The following is a 25260-nucleotide window of genomic DNA, read 5'->3' on the forward strand; positions in this document are numbered from 1 at the left end:
AAAATTACAAAAAAACTTTGTCTTTAAAAATCATTTTATTTAGTAGTGTCTCAAATCTTACGAAGAAATGCAGAATATGAATGGACTCCACACAATATTGCACACTATTGCATAATACTCCACACTATTGCAAAATAAAATTACTGGTCTGGTATACGTATGCCCCTTGGTATACTTTAAACCAAAGTAGATTCTTCGAATATAAGAATGAACTCAGGAATATCTTTCTTCCACAGGGGCTACTGTCTAATGTCACACCGAATTATGCAACTAACTTCCAATATAATGAGAGCATTTAAATCACAGAATCATCTTTCTTAAACTTTTCTTCTAGTAAGCAAGTTATTCTGAAATGAATACCAAGGAGAACAAAACAATAGCAGAGAATATAGAACGTAATGGATTTCTATTCTAAGATCAATCATGAAGAATGAAAGAAAAACAACTTCAAAAATTCCAAATTTCCCCCACAAAATTTGTTTTACAATACTGTAAATTGTTTCAACTGGAAAATTTATGTGCTCAATGCTTTGCTGATTCCTACAAAGTTGTGTATTTGAGTCTTTAGGGGAGCTTATGGTCTAAAATACACACAAGAGATATGAAGAACATATAAAAACTATGGGAATACTGTGATTCAAGAAGCCCAATGATTTAAGTCAACAAAATATATTCTACATAAATACATACTTATAAGGATGGCAGATGTGCTTGTTGGCTAAAAAACTGGTGCTCAGGTCAGATAGACCTGGACCTGAATGCTGTGGCTCCTTCACTGATTAGCAACTTGACCTTGGACAAGTTACTTAATTTGTTTCAATTTCTTAATCTATAAAAGTAGCATAAGAATCTTACAAGACTATGAGAGTAAAATGAGATAACGTGTATAATGTTTATCACCATATCTGACACACATTAATCCTCAAAACTGTTAGCTATCACCACCACATTGCTGAAGAAGTCCTGTAAGAATTTTTGGTGTATGTGAGCGTGTGTATGTGTGTGTGTGTGTGCACGTGTGTGAAATGGATTGATACACAGTTATTATAAAGAGTAAAAGGGCTACCTGGGAAGGAAGGAACAGAAACCTTTAATATCTTCCAGATATTAAAAATTACTAAAGCCTGTCAGGAAAGCCCTAACAGAGGCCCAATAGCAAGAAAAGGCAATGAAGGGCCATCTGATGACATCAGAAGAGAAAAAGGCCCACTCTTCCAAGTGTTCTGTGTCCTCACAAGGGCAGGTGGTGAAATGAGGAATTAACTGTAAATTGAACTGAATGAGCTGGAATGATGGGAATTTATCAATTCTGAAGTACTCTTGGTTTATCATGACTAGGCTACTTTGCTTGCTTGATCATTTTGTTTTGTTTTTGTGCGGGTGGGGAGGGTGATGTGAGGGGGAAGGGATATATACAGCATACTGTCATCTTTCCTCCACTAAGTAACTTGTCAAGGTCACACAGTTATTATATAGTATAAGCAGTAGTGCCAAGATTCAATCCCATATCTGTCAGACCCCAGAATCCACTGCTCAAACAGTAACCAAATAATACAATGCTCTTTTTGAGAGCCCATGGGCAGAAAGATGAATTCGTATTTGTCTTGCATATATATGGCAGTAGAACTCAAATGATAAACGGATCTAATCTGCAGGAAGTGAGCTTATGGGAATGATTTCCAAATACTCAGTCTACCAATGGAACTGAGTGAAAGCAGAATCAACATAAAATTGAATCCTAAGCATCCAAGAACTAAAAGGTAGTAGAGTCTCATGCAAGTTACTTAAATTTAATCTAAACCTCCATCTTCTCTACTGTAACACAACACTTCCCTCACCTATCAGACGAGCAGGGAGAATATAAAGCACATGAGTACATAATGCAATCATGAATACTCGGGTGATCCTCAATAAGTAGTAGCTCCTATCATCATCAACATGCTTTAACAATTTGATATTAATTTTGAGTATCAATATAACAATGCATGCTAAAATAGTAAAATTACTAAATTTAGGTTCCAATATGTAATATTCTTTAGTAATACTGAAGAATGAATTAGGAAATATATCCTCACTACCTCCCTGTTTCTGGTCTACAGAAAAAAACAACAAGAAACCAAAAAAAATTTGCTGTTATGTTTGGAGATACCATTTGAATTTTTTCCCTCCTATTAGTTTACTAACTCAAACAATTTATTTTTGGAATTCATATTCAATTTAAATTTTCATTGATATGTTGCTTAGTTGGCATATATCACATATTTTATATTAAAAAATTATATATATATATGCTTGCTTGCTTATTTATTTATTTATTTATTTATTTATTTATTTTTAGAGAAAGAGCACAAGCATGGGAGGGGCAAAGGGAGAGGGAGAGAAAGGATCTTAAGCAGGCACCACACCCAGTGTGGAGCCAGACAGGGTCTTGATCTCACGACCCTGACTGAGGTCAGGACCTTAGCTGAAATCAAGGGTAGGACGATGCTTAATCGACTGAGCCATCAGGCTCCCCTACACTTAAATAATTATTAATAAAAATTATAATTAACAATGATTTCTCCTTGTCTATGAATAAACTATTTTTAGAAATCAGGAAGAAAAAGTCTGCATAATGTATCTGAAATCTTGCTGCTGAATCTTTTTTCTAAAAACTTAAAGTTCACCAAAAATCTGTTATCTCAGCTTAAGTCACACTGCACTAATAAAACTCAGATTAAACCTATCCATTGTTCAATGATGCAAAGAAATCAATGATACGGAAGAAATATATGCTTTATGCATCCTTCTTGTGGAGAAAATACAAAATGGGAACCTGCAAAGAATTCAGGTTCAGCTTTACTAAGAAAAACAAGCAAAATGAGATATGCTTAAAACAGAAAACAAAAATCCCTATAATCAACTAATCAGTTAATCAACTGATTAAGCTTTTAAAAGTCATCTCAGTTAAAAATATAGAAATTAGTTCTACTAAATGATATCTTTAATCATTAGTAAAAGGGTTGGCCCTGATTAAATACACAAACCACGCTACTCTCTTTATGTGCACACACATTTAGCAACTCTCACTGAATGTAGAATACTTCAGTCAAAAACAACAGGTATAATTTAGTAAATTTAGTTGTCACTCTATAAAGCCCTTTCTTTTTTACTGTCATAAATGAGAAAATATATCAGCCACTCTGGTAAGTAATCTTACATATATTATTTCATGTATTACTTATACACACCAAGAAGAGGTAAATTATCATGCCAAAAGTCACATATGTCATACACAGCACAGGATGTAGTGTTTGAATCGAGGTCAGCCTGGATTCAAAGCATTCAGATTCTGGGATTTTAGCTCACCTCTTTTTTATATAATAGAAAACTATTAGCCATTTTTTCAATTTTTAGACTCTTTTCTGAATAATATAATAACCAACATTCACACGATTTTAAGATTTTATTTTATTTTTTTTACATTTATTTATTTTTGAGAGACAGAGAGAGACAGAGAGAGACAGAGTAGGAGGCAGGGAGGGGCAGAGAGAGAGAAAGAGACATAGAATCCGAAGCAGGTTCCAGGCTCTGAGCTGTCAGCACAGAGCCTGACACGGAGCTCGAATTCACAAACGGTGAGATCATGACCTCAGCAGAAGTCGGATGCCCAACTGACTGAGCCACCCAGGTGCCCCTAAGATTTTATTTTGAAATGATCTCTACACGTAACTTGGGGCTTGCACTCACAACTTCGAGATCAAGAGTAGCAGATTCTTTGGACTGACCCAGCCAGGCACCCCAACACACAAAATTTTAAACCAGTTTTCAACTAAAGCTAAAACAGAGAGGAAAGAAATGGGCATTACAGCCAATTTTCTTTATGCCAGGAAAAATTTATAATCAATAATCAAGAAATAAAAGCTAATGCATGATTCATACCAAAAAGAATGCCTGTCGTACCTCAAATCAGACAGGTTCTTCTTGTTTATGTGTGTGTGCATGTTGTATGTGTGCATGTTTTGCATCTGTTAAGTGACCAAAACAGGTGTTTCAACTACAACTCTGTGAAACCCAAATAAACAAGTACAGACAAGTATGCAAAGCACAAAGTTCTCTTAAGTCACGCTCAGGAATAGCATCGTGAATTTATACCTTTCCCTATTCCTTGTTTTATCATAATATACTGAATTCACTAATGCTGCAGATTTATTAATATCTACTTAGTCTACTTACCAATTATTATTCACAGCTTTAAATTACAATGTGGCTTATACATTTACATAAGAAAGGCTTTCTAAAGGTTTATTATTAGATGGATTCTTATTTACAAAAATTAAGTGATTTACAAATATTTACACTATGAATTTACCCAAACAGCTATAGAGGACTGCAAAAATTAACATGTAAGTTTCTAAATATTAGGGTTTTATACCCAATATTATTTCAAAAGTCCTTTTATCCAGATCATAAAAGAGGCATTAACTATGAAGCAAATCCTAAGTATAAAAATCAAGAATATGTTTTATTTTTAAAAAGGCATATTTTTTTTAATTAACAATTAAACACATTTGTTGGGGTGCCTCTCAACTTGCTAGATGGGGTGCTACCCGACTCATGTATTGTTTAACAAAGTCAATTAGATCTTCAAAAAATAAATAAAAATATTTGTTGTAGCAAATTGCTTCAGAACAACTCAAGTGTTAGAAATAAAATTAGTTCAAAAATTTATAGGGACGCCTGTAAGCGTCTGACTTCGGCTCAGGTCATGATCTCATGGTTTGTGAGTTCGAGTCCGGCATCGGGCTCTGTGCTGGCAGCTCGGAGCCTGGAGCCTGCTTCAGATTCTGTGTCTTCGTCTCTCTCTGACCCTCTCCTGCTCACACACTCTCTCTCTCTCTCTCAAAAGTAAAAATTAAAAAATTAAAAAAAATTTACACCCGTACTGCTTTAATCTTTACCACTCAAATATTGTTCAACTTTTCAATAACACGTTACATTTAAAAACTTTTTAAAAGAGTTACTACCAGTCTCTTGCTTAATCCTTCATGGATGGATAAACATTGGAGACCCTACCTTGTGCTGTTCGATGGCATCTATCCATTGTTGTCTGTGATCTGGATCCTGAGCACGAAGATACCAAACGCTATCATTTACACTAATATCAAATCGACATTCATCAAAATCATGAGGCTGTGGAGAAAACAGTAGAAAATGAAAAGCTAGTTATATTCTTAGAAGTGTTACACCCTATAGCAAAAACAAACATATACATTCTGGCTGTTGCAAGACGCCTGTTATTCTTTTGTTTCTACTCAAATAACTTTTTTTGAAGACGTCTCACATAAAGAGCACAACAAGAGCATAGTTACCAAAAACTAAGTTTCATTCACTATTCTTATAAATGAGTTGATACGTAAATATATTTAAAAAAAGAACGGAGCTAATATTTTCATCAACTGCTTCCAATTAGCTTAACTAGTGGGAATGCCACCAAAAGCACACACACAAAATAGGCCAAGTTTTAGGGATGATATTTACTACTTTTTCCCCTGTCTCTGTCATTCAAAAGTAAATGCTCATCATGAATAGTTGTATTTCATTCAATGTGATAAAATATTTTCACATTCTGTGACAAAATAATGTTAACATTTGCCCTCAAGTATTTCAAATTAACTTCTAGCTTTTTAAATATCTTTGATAGTAACAGCCAGGAGAGTTTTGAATGAAAAGAAAAATAAAATAAATATTACATCAGACCTCTATTAGATAGAGGAGATTGTCTCTATCAAAATGTAAACATCTCATAAAAATATCAATTATTTGGTTCAGTCTTTCACATTCTTTAAAATGAATATTTTATATCCTTGACTTTTGTCCAGTAAATGAATTCAAATATGACAGGACCCCATCACATATACCACCTCTTCTTTTACCAGAGTATTGAGAGTCAATCAATTTCTTCTCCTGTGAACAATTTTATCTATAGAGGGGAAAAAGTTCTCCCTGCCCAATGTAATAATTAACTTATTTGATAAACAGAATCTACATATTGTATTTCTAAGGTTTGTTTGTTCTTTCCTCCCTTTAACAGTATCAATCTTTTATCACCTTATGTGTTTGTTTAGGAAAAACATTTGAACTCTACAATGTCCTTTAGATTATGAAACAGTTTCTCTTTTAAGATTAATACAACAAATCATGGTTCTGACTAGCTAAAGGATATAAATTAAGTATTTTCTGAATCACTATATGCTAGACATCATAGTTCAGACTGTGGTGGGAGGTAGAATATACTAGAAAGAAGAAAAAGAAAAAAACAAGACAATGCATACCCTGCTTCAGTAATTAAGAATACAGAAACACATAAAAAAAATACTTAACAATAATAAATACAATGATTACTGGAAATTTAATGAAATGCCAAACATTCAAGTCTTAAGAATGGAATTCAGTTCCTAAAAAAAGTTTCTTGGAGGAAGGGAAGAATACACGCTATCTGAAGAACCAAGTAAATAATTTAACTGATTAGGTCTACTGTTCTAAATAGGCCAGAAGTTTTTAAACTTTCACTTCACAATCAATCATTCTATTTCCAGCTACCATTCCTCAAAATGTTTTACAGTTTGTATTGGGCTTAACATCCTTAAAGCTTTAGAAAATAAGATCCTATTAGTTCAAAATTCACTAGTTTCTCCATCAAATGGTTTTCCTCCCTCTTTGACATCTTCAAAACTTGCTTACAATCTTCCAATGAGTACAATGCCACAATTAAAATATTCCTGAAAAGAGAAACTCACTGCTAGCCTTCCTCTGGATATGAGTGACTTAGTAAAATCTGAAGTCAGTGTTTAAGATTTGCCAAATTCCTAAATCTGCCAAAGTATACCAATTATGATCTCGTCTCCCTCTTTCAAAGTTTAGAAATGCAGAAAAATGTCAAGCTTTTAATAGAGTTACAGAGAAATGGAATAAAATGATAATCTAGAAGGTGGAATTAAAGAATTCGAAAACTTACTATGAGATGCAGTATCTTGATACCTATACACAGAGGTGGTAGTTGACAGAAAATGTACAGTTAGCCAGTTCTACCATCAGCAATCTGACAGGCAGGTGGTAGAAAAGAGGGACGCACCAATTGTCAGATAATATATAGTCTGTGAACACAGAATTCCCAAAATGCGAAAAAGTGAGGGAAGCTAGATCTATATAATAAAGAAAATTACGAACTTCTTAAGAGAATGTGTTTAAGAGAATAAATTGAAGTCTAGAGGTGCCTGGGGCTCCATCAACTAAGCGTCCATTTTCATCTCAGGTCATGATCTCGTGGTTTGCAAGTTCGAGCCCTGTATCAGGCTCTGTACTGACAGCGCAGAGCCTGAAGCCTGTTTCAGATTCTGTGTCTCCTTCTCTGCTCTTCCCCCGCAGACACACCCTCTCTCTCTCTCTCTCTCTCAAAAATAAATAAACATTAAAAAAATTTTTTTTAAATGTGGCAGTACCCCCCCCAAAAGAGAATAAATTGAAGTCTAAGCAACCGAGCTTATATATTGTCTCAACACACATACAACACCTCCCAACATATAATCAATAATTGCTTCATTCAAACACAATTGCAATTAACACTAGTGAGTTTATCTCACTCTCCCCAAAACCAAGCTGTGCCCCCACTGAGAATGCACGCAATAGAAGAAAGCCAACATCAGAAAGGAAAACATCAAGGAAAATGTAGGCGGACCCCATACTTTACCATGTCAACATTCATTGTTAAGGACAGAAAATATACCAAAAAGTAAAATGGCACTTATACCTGTCTTGGTTTGTCTTAGTTCTTTGGGATTCTATAACACAAAAACCATAAAGTGGGTAGCTTAAACAGAAATTTCTCACAGTTCTGGAGGCTACAAGTCCAGATCAGTGCCAGCATGGTGGGGTGTTTGTCAGGGCCCTCTTTCTGGTTTGCAGATGGTTGCCTTCTAGCTGTGTCCTCATGTGGAGAAGGAGAGCTCTCTGGTCCCTTCATCCCCTCATAAGGATGCCAATGTCATCATGTAGACTTCAGTGTCATGACCTCATCTAAACCCAATTATCTCCCAAAGGCCCTGCCCCACCTCTGATTACTATCACAATGAGAATTAAGGCTTCAACACATGAGATTGGGGAGGACACAAACATTTAGCCCAAAGCATCCATTATCTGCCAAAATAACCTTATAGGAACAAGAGGCATAAATCCACAAAGAAAAAAAAAAAGAAAAGTTTTCAACAAAATTTAAAAGTAGAATGCGGTAACTGACTCAGCAGGCTTGAAAAAAACTGAAAATTAAACATCTACAAGAAAAAAGAAGGCAAAAGAATCAAGCCAGTTTGTATGCAATTATGGAAAAGCAAGGGAACTGGAAGCATCAGGTAGCCATAAAGGTAAAGGCAAGGGTGGAGCTGAAAACAAAACTGACCAAGAGTCATTAAAAGGTAAACTAGATCCCTGGAATCCCAAGCATTGGTGACTACTCACCTACCACTGTACAGTGTTAGAAGCCCCACCCTTGGCCCTCAGAGAGATGGTATGAGACAGGTGTAAGAAGTAGGGACAGTCTTACACAGCAGTGGGTGTGGGGTGTAGGGAAAGGGAAAAAAAAGCAAATCAGAAAGTATTTATACTAAAGATCTTTCCCCTACTTGACTCCCAGAAACCTAGCACTCACACTCTCCTCTTCTGTCTATAGGAAGATTCTTCCATGAGAAAATTTAGTCCAAGAAAAAAGACATATAGTAATGATATTTAAGGGTTTCACACCCAGGCACTTAATTGGTATGAAAGTTCTAAACCATGAAGATAAATAAAAATTTATCTTTCAAACCTGGGAGATATGCATCAGTAAAATGAGGGAGTAACAAAGAGAAGCAAGAAGTATTTGAGATCCATGAAAAGAAGAAGCCAAGGGACTTCCCAAGAAGACAATAAGGAAAATTCCAGAAGCAGCATTATAGAAAAGACCCAAAAGTCTAGAACAGTACCACAGGATACTTTAGAAGAGATTTCTCTGGTGCTGGCACAAGTAGAATGAAAGACTATCTGAAAGGTTAAACTCAGTGGACAGAGTGTAAGAAGACATAGAAACTCAAAGTCAACTAAAATTTTAGTGAACTTCATATTGCTTATTTATTTACTTGTTGATGGACAATTGCTTTCACTTCTTGGTTATTCTGAATAAATTTGTTGTGAAAATTCATATCTTTGTAGGGACATACATTTTCACTTCTCTTGACCTAGAGTGGAATGCCTGGCTTATAAAGTAACTATATATTTAAGGAACTGCCAAAAATTAGTTGTATCATTTTACATTCTCACCAGCAGCCTATCAAAGTCCAGTTACTCCTCATCCTTGCTTGGGTTTACTTCTGGACTCTGTTCTGTTCCATTGACCTATATGTCTACTCTTGGGGCACCTGGCTGGCTCAGTCAGTAGAGCATGCAACTCTTGATCTGGGGGTTGTAAGTTTGAGCCCCGCGCTGGGTGTAGAGATTACTTAAAAATAAAATCCTTAAAAAAAAAAAAAAAAAGAAGTCTATTCTTACTCCCAACACCAAATTATTGCTGCCCAATAATCAGTCTTGAAATCATGTAGTGTATGTCTTCAAACTCTACTCCCCTTTTAAAACTTATTTGGGCTAATCTAGGTAGTTTGCATTTCACATTGTATTTCCAAGGACATTTAGTACCAGGTTGCAGGAATTCCATAGATTTTTCTATAGATTAATATGGAAAGGTGTGACCTCTTAACAATACTGAGCCTTCTAATCCATGGACATTTCTCCAGTTATTCATGTCTTCTTTAATTTCTCTCAATAATCTCACGTAGCCTGTATTATACATGTCCAATCCATAATGCAGGACTGATTCCTAAGTCTTGTTATGTTACTGTACATGGAATTGTTTTTCAAATTTCACTGCTTATGGTATATAATAGATCTCATAATTGTATATTAACCGTACATTCTATGATTTTGCAAAATTCACTTAGTACTTCCAACACCTAAAACACCTATTTTACACCTAAAAATAACTACAAAACCTTGATGCTACTGCAAAGTTTTTCTTCTGGCTTTCTGATCTTTATGCCCTTTTAGATCTTTTTTCTTGCCATACTGAAATGACTAGGATGACCAATACAATGTTAAAACTGAAGTGATAAGGGCACATACATTCTTGCCCTGACCCTAATCTTGGGAGAAAAGCATAAAATATTTCACCATTGAGCATGATGTTAAACTATGTGTTTTTGTAGATGCGCTTCATTAGGCTGATGTTCCTTTCTACTTCTAGTTCCCTAAGAATTTTTTTTTCAATTTAAATGAGTATTAGGATTTTGTCAAAACCTTTTTGATCTATTGAAATTTGTTATGAATTTTTGTCTTTAGTTTGTTAAAATGGTGTATTACATCAGGGAAATACAAATCAGGAAACAATGAGATACCACCTCAAACCTGTCAGAATGACTAAAATTAACAACTCAAGAAACAATAGATGTTGGCGAGGATAGGGAGAAAGGAGAATACTTTTGCACTGCTGGTGGGAATGCAAACTGATGCAGCTACTCTGGAAAAAAGTATGGAGGTTCCTCAAATAATTAAAAATAGGAGCACCTGGGAGGCTCAGTTGGTTAAGTGTCCAACTGGATTTGGGCTCAGGACATGCTCTCATGGTTTGTGAGATCAAGCCCTGGACTGGGTTCCACAATGATGGCATAGAGGCTGCTTGGGATTCTCTCTCCCCTCTCTCTATCCCTTTCCTGCTCATGCTTTCTCTCTCTCTGAAAAAACAAAACAAATTTTTAAATAGAGCTACCCTATGACCCAGCATTTGCACTATCAGGTATTATCTGAAGGGGCACATGCACCCCAATGTTTATAGCAGTGCTATCAACAAAAGCCAAATTATGGAAAGAGCCCAAATGTCCATTGACTGATGAATGGATAAAGATGTGGTATAAAACCTTAGTTTGTGAGCATAATTTGTTCAGGAAACATGCTTGTAATCCAAAGCACTTGCATATCAAAGTGAATTTCCCCACAAGAAATAATGGAAACTCAGATGATTCGTTCTACAACCCAAAAATACCCATAAAAAATGATGACAATATTGTAATATAAAACAAAATATAGAGAAAAATAGACAAATTAACCTGCACTTACCTTTGAAAACCTTCATGGCTGGTGTGAGGGAGACAAGAGAGAGGAGGACAACTTTCAGTATCACTAACAGAATCACTGCTATTTGTTGGCTCAATGGAATCTTTTTCTTCCTGGGGGCCACTGTATATGCTTGCACAGATGTTGACTACACTACAGTATTAATATACTCTTGTCAAATACCGTATTTAATGTAACTGGCAATTACAGTTACAGCAACAAAGGAAAGGGTCTATATCTGCAGGCAGCCTGACTAAAATGAAGTAAAGCATTTCTAAGCTTACTCTTGTATGGAAAAGCAAAGGACTGTCCACAGGTGCTTTGAAGTGACAAAAACTACACTAGTGCCATTTGTGGGCGTCTTCCAACGTACTGGGAAATCACTGATTTCTGTCAAACACCGTGGCCTGAGACGGAGTATCCAAGCATGGGAGACCATCACCCACAATTCAACAGCGAGAGAGAGAGAGAGAGAGAGAGAGGGAGAGGGAGAGAGAGAGAAAAAGAAGAACCACTGGTTCATTTGTGATCATGTGATGTCAGTCACGTACTACTTGTATTGCAAGACATTGTTCATTTATCAAGTTAAAATTTATTAAAAATGTTTGCCTGTCTTGTGGAACACTTGCAGAACAAGTCACTCACAATCCAAGGTTTTACTATACAATGGAATAAAAAAATGAAATCTTGCCATTTGCAACAACATGGGTGGAACTAGAATTTATTATGCTAAGCAAAATAAGACAGTCAGTGAAAGATAAATATTGTATGATTTCACTCATATGTAGAATTTAAGAAACAAAATAGATGAACACAGGGAAGGGAAGGAAAAGTAATATAAAAAGAGGCAAGCAAACCACAAGAGACTCTTAAATACAGAGAACAAACAGGGTTGCTGGAGGGGTATTAGGTGAGGGTGGGCTAAATGGGTGATGGGCATTAGGGAGGGCACTTGTTGGGATGAGCAGTGGGTGTTATATGTAAGTGATGAATCACTAGATTCTACTGAAACCATTATTACAGTATATGTTAACCAACTTGGCTTTAAATAAAATTAAAAAACTGGTGAATTATAATGATTGATTTGCTACATTAAATTAACCTCTAATTCCTAAGATAAAGTACATTTGTTTGTTCATTATATATAATCCACTTTTTTGTTTTTGTCCTGAGGGTGCAGGCAGTGCAACATGCCTGGAGGAACTGCAATACAAGGTCGATGTGTGGAGTGGATGGAAGAACCTCCTATTCCATCTCCCTGCTCCAAAAATCCATTTACTATATTGTCCGTAGATAGAGGATGTATCAAATATTAAACTGATAAGAATAGATACTACACATAATCTTAGCCAAAAGGCTGAGAAGTTATACATAATTCTTCTACTATTGATTTGCTAATATTTTATAAAAGAATATGGTATCTATGTCTACCATAGAGCTCTAATATTCTTGTGATGTCTTCATCAGGTTTAGGTTTCACAGCTACGCTGTGTAGGAAAGTGTAGGAAAGAGTTTGTATAAGATTGGAACTATTTCTTTGGATGTATTAAACAACATACCAGGGAAATCATGTGGACAGGTTTTCTTGGTAGGAAGCTATTAAGTTCAGGTTTTTAGATCTGGCTTATTCAGATTTTCTGTATCTTAAAAGCATTAAAAGGGAAAAAATAACCCTATAATTACCAACACATATTCACTTTTTCTGATGTTCTTCATTAGTTCCTAAAGATCTGTTTACCTCTGGTGTATTTCTCTCCAGCTTGAAAAAGTTCCCTTAGCATCTCTTGTAGCACAGGTCGTCTGCCCACAAGTTCTCTTAGTTTTCCTTTATCTAAAAATATCTTTATTTCACTTCATTTTTGAAGAGTATCTTCACTGAATCCATTATAAGATGTCTTCTAGCCTCCATGATCTCTAAGGAGAAGTATACAGTAGTTTGAATGTCCCCATTTATGTGTCATTTTTCTATAGCTAAGTTCAGGATTTTTTATCTTTGGTTTTCAACAGTTTGACTATGATGTATCCGGTTTCAATCTGTCCTATTGTCGGTTGAGCTTCTCAAATATATAAATTTATATTCTTCACCAAATTTGGAAAGTTTTACTATAATTTCTTCAAATATTTTTTCACTTTCTTTTCTCTCCGAAGACTCCTAAAACCCATTTAATTCTGCTCATTTAAAATAAAACAAAACAAAATAAAAATTGGGTTAAGAATGACTACTTGGGGGTGCCTAAGTGGCTTAGTGAATTAAGCATTTGACTTTGGCTCAGGTCATGATCTCATGGCTTGTGAATTTAAGCCCCACATCAGGCTCTGTACTGATAGCTCGGAGCCTGGAGCCTGTTTTGGTCTCGGTGTCTTCCCCTCTCTTTGTCCTTCCCCTGCCTCTCAAAAATGAATAAACGTTAAAAAAAAAATGACTTCTTTTGATGTATATTCAAAATCCTAATTATTTTCTGTCATCTCTACTATAAATTCCAGACAGTGAATGGTTTTTATTTCAGATATCATTCTTCATGGTTCTAAAATTCCCATCGGTTCTATGTTTTCTTTTTCTCTGCTGAAATGGTCTACCTTTTCATTCATTACAAGCCTATTTTCTTTTACCTCGCACAAACATACAACCTGCTTTAAAATCCCTATCAGATAATTCATCTTGCTCATCTTGAATTTGGCCTTGGTTCATGTTTTTTCCCTTGAGAATGTGCTGTAATTTCCTGGCTTTTTGTATCTTGAATAATTTTGAGTTGACCCTGAAAACTGTGAATGTTAGGTTGTGAACTCTGGATTCTGTTTTACTCTGAAAAATTCTGTTTTGTTTCAGCAGGCAATTAACATGCTCAGGCCCAAACTGCTAATTCTGTCATGTGTTCAATGGGCAGCAGCTAGGGTCTCAGTTTACAGTACTTTCAGTCTGGCCTGTGCACACACAAATGAAAGGTCAGGTACAAATTTGGACCGAGTTTTACATTTGGGGTTCCCTTTCTCTGGCTCTTTTTTTCTGGATTATCTCCTCACTAACTACATTCCTTCTCTTGGTACCTACAGTTAAAAAAATGGCAAATGTTCTTGAAAGCAGCTTTAGCTCCCCCACATCTCTCCCATGGTGGCAGTGACTCAGATCACATTTTAAGACTACTTTCTATCTGTCTCCCACATACATTGTTTAGGAGTTAACCAGAGACTTGGGTAGACTTTTTACACAACTTTGAGTTGCCCTTCTCTGGTTTCTCCTCTGTGGATTCCCTACTCATTTTCCATCAGCCCTGGTTGTACCACAACCTTTGTCAGGTTCTGTTGGTCAGGAAGATGCCTGGCTGGTTTTTCTGTTTAGTTTTAGCCACCTAGTACCACCACAGTCGAGATTTCACCCTTATTCTACTCATTGCCAGATATCCTGTCCAATGCTCCCTGAGGTTAAAGACAAAATTATCTAAGCTGAGCATCTATTTTTTTTTACCAATAAATGCAAAATATTAAAATATCTTTGTTCAAACAGAAAATAAATAAAGCCTACCAGATTCAAATAAAATACATCAAACATTGCTCTAAATTACAAATAAGAGAAACTGATGCTTGCTCACTGAAGAAGTTTCTTTTGAAAGTATCAGGCAGCTCATATTGCTAAGAAATATAAATAAACGAGGTCAGAAAATGGAAAGGAGCCAGGGGAGACTAGGTAAGAGAGAGAACTCTGAGACTGCACCCCACGGTGTCAACTGTACAGACAGGCCACTTCCTCTTCTGGACCCTGGAAGCCACTAGTGGCACTGCTGCTCCAGAAACTGGATGCTGCAGTTGCCAATATTATCATAAGAAAAACTTTCTGTCATTGCTTCTCTTTAAGATCCTGCTTCACAATCAAGGTAGGGCTGGGGGAGACAAGGGGCAGTAGAGGTGGGGGAGGGTATGTATCAGCAGCCTGATTACCTAGGCCTAATTCACATGTAATATGTATAATATGTAATAACATAATACACATAATATATAACATATAAAACATATAATGCATATAATATATAATGCATTAATAATGTATAATGTATAATATACATAACAATAACATATTATATGTAATAATATATAACATAATATGTATAATCATGTAACAAGGGGAGTTGATGGGCTGGAGGGATGCTAGGGTGAGAGGGGAAAATGAGACTCTGGCTTTTGCAGATTCATTGAGAAGATCCATTCAGACTCATAGCAGGGAATTCTTTAAAAGCTCATTTGATAATGAGCTTGCCACTTCTTATTAACCATATCGGCTCTCTTAAATCCACCCTTCTATACTATTTTATGCTACTGGGACTGGGATACGGCAAAATACTTTTCTACCTCTATTAGTCTTCTTTGTTGGTTCAGTATGGGCACCATTCTAGCCAGAGACTGGAAGCCAGGAGGAAGGCAGAAAAAGCCTGTGTTTTTTGTTACATACTGTTTCCATCAACATTTGTCTAGCAAAGGTCCTTAGTCCTGGAAATGGTAGTCAGTTCCGGGCTCCAGCCTCTTTTAGAACCCCCTGAACTAGCTGGCCACCTCAGATGTACCAGCATCAACTGTGCAAGGGCCACTTACTAGATACGTGAAGTGGAGCTCTACAGCATTCCCCTTCAAACTACTAAGATATTAATACCAACTACACTGGGTATAATCCTTCTTCTAGATGTCACAGTGCATTTCCTCTAAGCTTCTGAGATAGCAGATGAACAGTGTTCCCATCTCCAGATGCCTGAGTCTCAGCTTCTGAAAGTACTAACCAGGCAGTCCTTTCAACTCAGAGGTTTAAGCCTCAGTCCCAAAAGGCTCCTGGGATACTGGTACCAGCACCAGTGGGCAACCCTTTCTCTTCAGAAGTCCAACTCCCAACTCGGCGGGGCTCTCCCTCCAACTTCTAAGTTCAGATAACCCCAACCTCGTCCCTTCGTTCCTCTGACCCAAGGAATAAAAGCTGGTTCCTGCAGTTACTACCTATGCACTACCCACAAAGTGTTTCTTTTGTTTAGTTCTAAACACTTTCTGCTGAAAAATCTACAGCGATTTCTGGTTCCATGAGTGGACATCTGAATGATACAATAAGCAGTCCAAAAATGGCAAATGTTCATTTCCTAATGGAGTTGAAGATATCCATTCAAAAACAGTATTTCCAAAGTCTGGAAAGTGAACAACTTAATATGTGGGAAGATACAAAGAGGTTACAAAAGCACACATAAAATGTGAGCCCAAACATACTGTTCAGGCATGTGTGATTACATACATATGTGATTAAACATATGTGATTAGAGACTGTATACAAGAGTCCCTGATAGGTACACCAGTATAATTCAGGCCCTAGGACAGTGACTGACATTGAACAAATATTTATTTACTGAATGTGGAGACCAAAATTCAGAAAACTAAGGTCCACACAAAATCATGCACATCATTGTTCATGAGACCTTTATTAGTAACAGCCCCTCAATTGCAAGCAAACCAAATGTCCTTTGACTAGTTCATGTTACACAACTATGGTACATATACTACTTAGCAATAAAAGGAACATATTATTGACATATTCAATAGCCTGGTGCATCTTACTCATACTGAGGAAAAAAGCCAATCTCACAAGGTAATATACTGTGTGATTCCATTTATATAAAATTTTCAAAAGGATAAAAGTACAGAACTGACGAAAAGATGAGTGGTTGTAGGGGTTAGGAATGAGAGAGAAGGCTGGAAGGAGAGGAGAGAGATAGAAGAGCCTATAAAGGGGTAGAATGAGGGATCTTTGTGGTGATGAAACAGTTCTCTATTTTTACTGTAATGGTGGTTACAAGAATCTTTGCAAGTGATAAAACTGCATACAACTACATACACATGTGCATGCATGCACAGAGACATACACACAAATGAGTACACGTAAACCTGGTAAAATGTGAATACGGTCTGTGGGTTGTACCAATATCAACTTCTGGGTTTTGAACTGTACTACAGCTATGTAAGATCTTACGATGCAGGGAAACTGGATGAAGGATAAATAAAACCTCTGGTTCCATTTCTGTAAGTTTCTGTGTAAGTACAATTATTTTAAATTTAAAGTTTTTTTAAAGTGAAAAGAAAAAGATATTCAACAAAATGTTCAAAGTGGACCACATAAGATTATCATCACTTGTACAGGCCAATGACAGAGGCATTAAAGCAGGCCAGCTGGCTATATTCAGAATCTAACATAGATGGTATGATCTTGGGAGAGTCCCCAGTGTAAGGAATGAAAATAGTGCTATGTAAATGTAGAAACTATCAATGAACATAGGTATCAATGAATATATCATATGATTTACAGGGAGGAATAAATGCTATGGTAAGCAGACATTTCCATTTTCTGGTAAATGCATTCCTTGTAAGAATTCCACCCAGAAAAATCATGATAATCTGAAAGTTTTAGCAGAGAATCAAAATGAGGAGAATCAAGTTGGAAGATGTTTAGTGGCGAATAATGAACCAAGCTTAATTCAATGTTTTTTCCAACTTTCTTTTTAAGTCATAGAACCCTCGTCCACCTCCCCACCCTTCAAATCTTAACCATAACATTTACATATAAAAAAAAGCAGACAGATATCTGTACCTCTAGTGAGATATACCCTGAGAAGGACACCACATCATTTTAGTGTATTTTGCCAAGGATGCATAACCTGAATCAAATCACAAAGAAACATCAAGTCCTAAATGAAAAACATTCTAGAAAATAACTTGCCCAGAGTCTTCAAAAATATGTTACACTAGACAAAGAAAGGCTAAGGAGCTAATTGGTCTAGATTAAAAGACACTAAAAGAAACATGACAACTAAATGCAATACACGCTGTAGACTGGATTTTGTACTGAAGGGAAAAAATATGCTACAAAGGATACTGCTGAACAATGGACAAAACTGGAATACAGACTTTAAATTAGAAAAAAGATATTACTACATGAAATGTCCTGAATTTGCCAGCTATATTATGGTTATACCTGCAAAGAGAATATCTTTGCTCTTGGAAATTATACACTGAAGTATTAAGAGGAAAAGAAGTATGATATATGAAACCTACTCTCAAATGACTCAGGGAAAGATATAAGGCATGTGTACATGTGTCTAGAGAACATGATAAAAGAAACATTAAAATATTGGTGAATCTAAGTGTCCACAAGAGTTATCACATTAGTCTTACAACTTTTTATATAAAATTATTTCAAAGTAAAAAGTTAAAAATGATACAAAAAAGTCTCTTTCCTAACAACCTTCCTCTTTCTATCCCACTGTTAACCAAGAGTCACACATTTGACAAATGTTTAGCAAATATCATTTAACATTTTACAAAACCACTAACATTAAAATCAAAAATTAAACATACTGGGTTGGTGGGGGAGGGAATTCTGAAGAAACAGTCAATGATATGAGGATCAAAAGATAAATTTGCACACATACCACTTGACACATGTACATTCACGTGTCCACAAACACACAATTTATAACTTCAGCCAGGTCCTCTTTCCCTAACCTCCAAACTCTTACTTAATTGCCTCTTTTGTGTCTTCTCCTGACTATTTAAGAGGAATCTCAACACATCAAAAACTGGTCATGTGATTTGCTTCACCAAACTCTAGGCTTCTACATTTCCATAAATGGTAACCAACAGTTGCTTAGACCTGAAATCATCCGACTCATTTCACTGAATCATATAAGGCATTCATCAGCAAATCTGCAAACCTTGTCAGCTGGACCTCCAAAATAAATCTGGAATCCATTCACTTCTAATAAGCAATACTAGCTGGATCCAAACCACTGCTATGTCTCACCTGGATTATGTGTATAATTTCTTAGGGCTGCCTAATTCTGGTTTCCTGCTTCCATCCTCCTCCTACAAACTATTCTTAAAGCAGCCAAAAGTGATCTTGTTACAAGGATCAAATCACTCCACTGCTCAGACTTCCATAACTTCCCTTTTCATTTCGCATACAAAGTCAAAGTCCTCACAAGGACCCACAAGGCTCTATAGAATCAGAAGCATACCTCTCTGCCTTCTTTTCCTACTACTTTCCCCTTGTCTACAGACCATCCAGGCCTCCAGTCACACAGGCCTCCTTACAGTTCCTTCAACTAGCCATGGAGGAACTTGACAACTGCTGCTTCCTACCATGTCACCTCTTACCACATTCATTTTCCTCTTTGAGATTTCTACTCAAATACCTCATTTCACCCATTATAAAATTCCCTGCCACACAAACAAATTTTGTCTCTGAAATAAGGATGTCTTTCAAATGGTATCAACTTGAAATGGCAATGTGACATATAAAATAACAGTGCATCTTAAATTTGGTGGCATCAGACTCATTAAAATACAGTAATATTTTGTGAGAAGAACCTTCCCAGACTCATCCTACAATAAAAAATGCTAAAATAATTAAAGCCACTTAATAAAAACGTTACTTTAAGAGAGCAGAACCTAAGAAAAGATTCTTAGACAAGGTCAGTTTGAATAATCTCACTGCCCTCAAATGCATGATGTCTTTTCCAAGACTGTATTTTCCCTTCGTAACTTGCAAATCTTAAAGAAAATATATAGGTAAGCAAACTGTAAGTATTAAGTATTCATTTCAATTCTTTTCATTTAACACACTGATTTGATATATCTCAATTTTGGGAATTTCTGAATAAACAAAATCCTGCTTTCAAAATTTACCCTGAGATAAAGGCTGGACCATGATGCAGGCAGCTCCCAATTTCTTAATTTTTAATATGCTTTGACATTGAAACCTGTGCTGTCCAATATAGTAGTCATTAGTCATGTATGGCTAGTCTGAACTAAATGAGCTGTAAGTGTATAATACACACTGGATTTTGAAGACTTGGTAAAAAACAAAATGTAAAATATCTTAGTAATAATTTCTTATGACTATATTAGGATGACAATATTTTGGATATATTAAGTTAAATAAAATATAATTAATCAATCTCACTTGTTTTTCCTTTTTTGATGTGGCTACTAGAAAATTTTCAATTACTTATATGGCTTGTATATGTGACTAACATATTTTTATTGGACAACCATGATTTAAACCTTTCATGTTTATTTATTTATCCATGTAACCCAACCAACCAACGAAATATTTATGAACATCTATGATTTACCAAGTACTATTCAAGGCACTGGGGATACAATGCCGAGGATAAACAGGCATGGTTCTTAACTTTGCAGAACTCACGTTAACCAAATCAATCACACAAGAAATGTAAAACTTCAACTGTAAAAGCCATAAATAGAAAGGTACATTACGTTGAAAAAGCCTATATTAAAAGTAATCTAATCAGGGGCACCTGGGTGGCTCAGTCAGTTGAGCATCCGACTTCAGCTCAGGTCATGATCTTGTGGTTTGTGGGTTCCAGCCCCGCGTCGGGCTCTGTGCTGACAGCTCAGAGCCTGAAGCCTGCTTCGGATTCTGTGTCTCCCCTCTCTCTGCCTCTCCCATGCTCATGCTCTGTCTCTCTCTCTCAATAATAAATAAATGTTAAAAAAAATTTTTTTTAAAGTAATCTAATCAGGTAGGCCAAGGTTTCCAAGAAAGTAATGGAATGGACAAAGGAAGAAAGAAAGAACATTCCAGACAGCAAGAAAAGCACATATAAATATTTATGGGTAGGAAAGAGTAGGCTTAGATAAGACACTAAAAGTGTAGCATGACTGGAGGGAGTCTGGTAAGAAACGAAGTTTAAGAAAAAGGTAGACCATGCAAAACCTCAAAACCCAAGATAGCCTGAAGCCCAGCAGAGAAAGGATAGTGTAATGCATTTTCTTTTCTTCCCTGGGCCTGAAATACTTCATTTCACTTTAGAAATTTAGATACTGGGGCGCCTGGGTGGCTCAGTTGGTTAAGCGTCCAACTTTGGCTCAGGTCATTATCTCGCGGTCAGGCTCTGTGCTGTCAGCACAGAGCCTGGAGCCTGCTTCAAGTTTTGTGTCTTCCTCTCTCTCTGCCCTTCCCCTGCTCACACACTGCCCCTCTCTCTTTCTCAAAAATAAACATTAAAAAAAATTAGAAATTTAGGTACTAATTCTTTCAGTGGGCTAACATTCAACTCCTGATTTTTGGCTAGGTCATGATCTCATGGTTCATGGGATCAAGCCCTGCATCGGGCTCTGTGCTGACAGTGCGAAGCCTGCTTGGAATTCTCTCTCTCTCTCTCTCTCTCTCAGAATAAATAAAAACTTAAATATATATATATATAAAGATTTGCTATAGGTCAATTGACAGGTTTTCACACAGGTACTGTGCTAGGTACTGGGAAAAACCACCCAGTAAGGAACTTTTATTCAAATAATTTGATAGTAGAACCATGAAGATGCATTTACATAATGATAACATTACTGGAATGTTACAAAACTTTGCCAGAAGTTATTTGATTGTAATAATTTTTTTGTTAAAAAAAATTTTTTTATCTTTATTTTTGAGAGTGAGAGAGACAGACAGAGTGTGAGCTGGGGAGGGGTAGAGAGAGAGGGAGACACAGAATCTGAAGCAGTTCCCGGCTCCGAGCTGTCAGCACAGAGCCCAAGGTGGGGCTCAAACTCACAAACCATGAAATCATGACCTGAGCCGAAGTCACACACTTAACTGACTGAGACACCAAGGTGCCCCTGATTATAATTACTTTATGATCAAGGCATATCTTAATGACCTTAACTTGGCTTCTAAAACTAATTCTTTCCAAGCCTTCTAAGTATCAAAAACAATTCAGTAATTTGAAAATATTCATGTCTTTCAAAAAAATTTCACTTTTACATAAAACTTACAAATATAACTGGAATCTGTTTCAACAAGCCTTCTAGATGCACAATGACGTTTGGGAACCAATGGGCTAATGGAAATCCTTGTACTATGAAATAGAAGTGGTCAATTACCATTCTTCTTGAAATAAAAATCGAAGGCACAAACCAAGAAAAAAGCACGCATATGAAAAGGCTAAATATATGTTAATCTTTAGTTAGGTTATAAGGAGATTATTATGATGACTAAAGGAGGTAACATGTAAAACACCTAGCATAATGCTTAGCACATAACAGCTGCTTAGTCCATGTTTTATTTTGTTTTTAAGTCTATATATTTATTTTGAGACAGAGAGAGAGAATGGGGAAGGGGCAGAGAGAGGTGGGGAGAGAAATCCCAAGCAGGCTCTGGAGCTTCACTACTGGATAATCCAGTGCAGAACTTGACGCGGGGGCTTGATCTCATGAACTGCGAGATCATGACCTGAGCTGAAATCGAGTCAGACACTTAACTAACTGAACCACCCAGGTGCACCAGAGTCTATGTTTTCTTTTTACAAAATCTTACAGTTAAGTAAAAAAGATGAGCAATGGTTTGTTGAAAAGTTGTGGCTTAGGTTGGGCCCAGAGAAAAAACAGGCTTTTGATAGTGGAGGAGGGAAAAAGACATTTTAGATCATGGAAAATTCAATGAACAATGCTAGCAGAAAATGTCAAGATGCCATTCGGACCAGCAGTCAGATTGACATATGGTAGATGTTCATCTGTTCAACTCATAACTAGTCCGTTTCTGAGACAATTACCTGACTTAACAATTTACCAAAGTCTGAACCTTTCACATCCATTGTCCATTCAGATTGCTAGCACCAATAGCACAACTAATAGGAATTCTTCTGCCTTTATGTATAATGACTCCATTCAATTAAATGTTAGATCAAGGGGCACCTGGGTGGCTCAGTGGGTTGGGCAGCCGACTTCGGCTCAGGTCATGATCTCGCGGTCCGTGAATTCGAGCCCCGCGTCAGGCTCTGGGCTGACAGCTCAGAGCCTGGAGCCTGTTTCGGATTCTGTGTCTCCCTCTCTCTGACCCTCCCCCATTCATGCTCTGTCTCTCTCTATCTCAAAAATAAATAAACGTTAAAAAAATTTTTTTTAAATAAAAAAAAAATGTCAGATCAAATATCAAAGTCCAGAGAACAAGCTGTTAAGAGAAATTAGATATCCATTCTTTACTTGAGCACAGCTATTTTTTAAGTGTGGCTCTCAAACTTCCGTATACATCAGAATCATTGAGACAGAATACCAAACCTCATAGCCAGAGTTCCTGATTCATTAGATCGGAGGTTGGGCCTGGGAGTCTACACTTCTGTCAAGTTCACAGTTGGCTTTGATGCTACTGGCCTGGAGATCATACTTTGAGAACAATGTTCTGTGCCCTATCTTCCTTTTTATTTAATACTTCCTTGTTTTCATGGAGCACATTTTCCAAAAGAAAGCTTTGTAGTAGTATGTGCATTTGTAAGTTTACTTTTTATTATGGGAATTTCCAAACCTATGCAAAAATAAAGAATAGGATAATAAACCCCACACACCACTATTCAGCTTTAACAATTAACATTTCTGGCCCTTCTTATTTCATCTATACCCTCCACCAATTCAAGCCTTTCCAGATGAGTTATTTTGAAGTAAATTCTAAACTTATCATTTCATCTGTAGATATGTGAGCATGTATCTGTAAAATAAGACATTTTAAATGCTGCAACAAGTAAATGTTTTGAGACATTTCAAAATGTTTTTATCTGCCCTTTTGGCATTTGTTTAATGGTCTGGCTGGATAAAGAGTTCAGTGTTGAAAATAATTCTTCAGAAGAATGAAGGCATGGCACATTGCATTCTAGCTTTCAGTGTTGTTTTTGAGAAGTCCACAGTCATTTTGAATCCTTATCCTTTGTTGTGACCTGTTTTTCCCCTCTGGAAGCATCCAGGATCTTCGTTCTTCCCAGTGATCTGACTCACTACAATGACATGTCCTTAATAATGGGTCCTTTTTCATCTATTATGCTGGCCTTTCAATGTGTAAACTCACGTCCTTTACTTCTATGGATTTTTCTTGTATTCTTTTATTTATTTATTTTTATTTTTTTTTAATGTTTATTTATTTTTGAGAGAGAAAGAGAGACAGAAAGAGAGACAGAGCATGAGCGGGGGAGGGGCAGAGAGAGTGGGAGACACAGAATTGGAAGCAGGCTCCAGCCTCCAAGCTGTCAGCACAGAGCCCGACTCGGGACTCGAACTCACGAAGTGTGAGATCATGACCTGAGCCAAAGTCGGACACTCAAATGACTGAGCCACCCAGGCGCCCCTCTTGTATTCTTTTATTGATGTTTCCTTTCTTCTCTGTTCTCTCTTCCTGAAGTTTCTACTCTTCAAATGTTAAAACTCTTGGATCATTCCTTCAATTTTATCTTTTCTCCTATTCACTACCTTTATCTTCTCGATTTTCTGGGAAATGTTTATAATTCTATCTTCTAACCCTTCTGATTTTTTTAAATCACTGCTACCATATTTATAATTTACAATAGCTCTGTTTTATTCTTTTTCTTTTTTATAGTGTACATTTTTGTTTCATGATTCCAAATGCTCTCATCTCTGAGAATACAGAGAAAACAAACTTTCTTCTTTATTTTTGTGGAATATTAGAATAGTTTGTTACCTAGTCTTGTATTTACTCTCTTGATCTCTTTCATACTGGAAACTTCATATGCCTGGTGATCTTAACCGTTCATTTTTAAGAGCTGGGGATCTACAAAGCTGACTGGAATGTGTAAAGTTATGCATGGTTAGTTTATCAAAGATGAGCTTCACTGCTGGATAATCCAGTTAGGCTACTTTGTTGGGGAAGTTCTGATGTTATCTTTAGGTCTTTCCTCTTGGGCTGGTCAGATTCTCTAGGAGTCCCCAGCAATTTACTGCCCTCAATGAGAATATCTGTCACCTAGTGTATGGGTAGCCAAGTGGGGAATGGGGTAAAGTTAAGGTCTCAGCACCCACTTTGCACATTTCCCTTAATCACCTCTATTTAGTATCATTCCTTGATTTCAATAGTTTCTATTGCCTATTTCCCCACTCTTCAGCCTAGAGAGCACTATTTTTTTCTCTCTATAGAATAAACCTCTCCTCTTTGTCAGGTTGGTACAGGGATAAGTCAATCACCCAACTGCACAGTTGGGAGAGAAAAATCTGGGGATACAAGTGTTTCTTAAACTGATAATCAATGTATCCTCTGTATTTTTTTTTTTTAAT

General features: G+C 36.5%; 1 protein-coding gene and 1 non-coding gene across 3 annotated transcripts in view; both read right to left on the reverse strand.

Annotated features, from left to right (window-relative positions):
- The window catches only part of CERT1 (ceramide transporter 1), a 103635-nt gene that overhangs the window by 61956 nt on the left and 16419 nt on the right, over positions 1-25260 (reverse strand). For both annotated transcript variants that reach the window (XM_030323246.1, XM_030323237.1), the window contains exon 3: positions 5056-5172. In XM_030323246.1, the coding sequence (XP_030179106.1) occupies positions 5056-5172 (117 nt within the window). The remainder of the gene's footprint in view (positions 1-5055; positions 5173-25260) is intronic.
- On the reverse strand, positions 12351-12541 carry LOC115526995. The gene has a single exon (XR_003972824.1). It is a non-coding gene; the product is annotated as a U2 spliceosomal RNA (small nuclear RNA).

Source organism: Lynx canadensis, chromosome A1, assembly GCF_007474595.2.
Source record: "Lynx canadensis isolate LIC74 chromosome A1, mLynCan4.pri.v2, whole genome shotgun sequence".
Lineage (NCBI taxonomy): Eukaryota > Metazoa > Chordata > Mammalia > Carnivora > Felidae > Lynx > Lynx canadensis.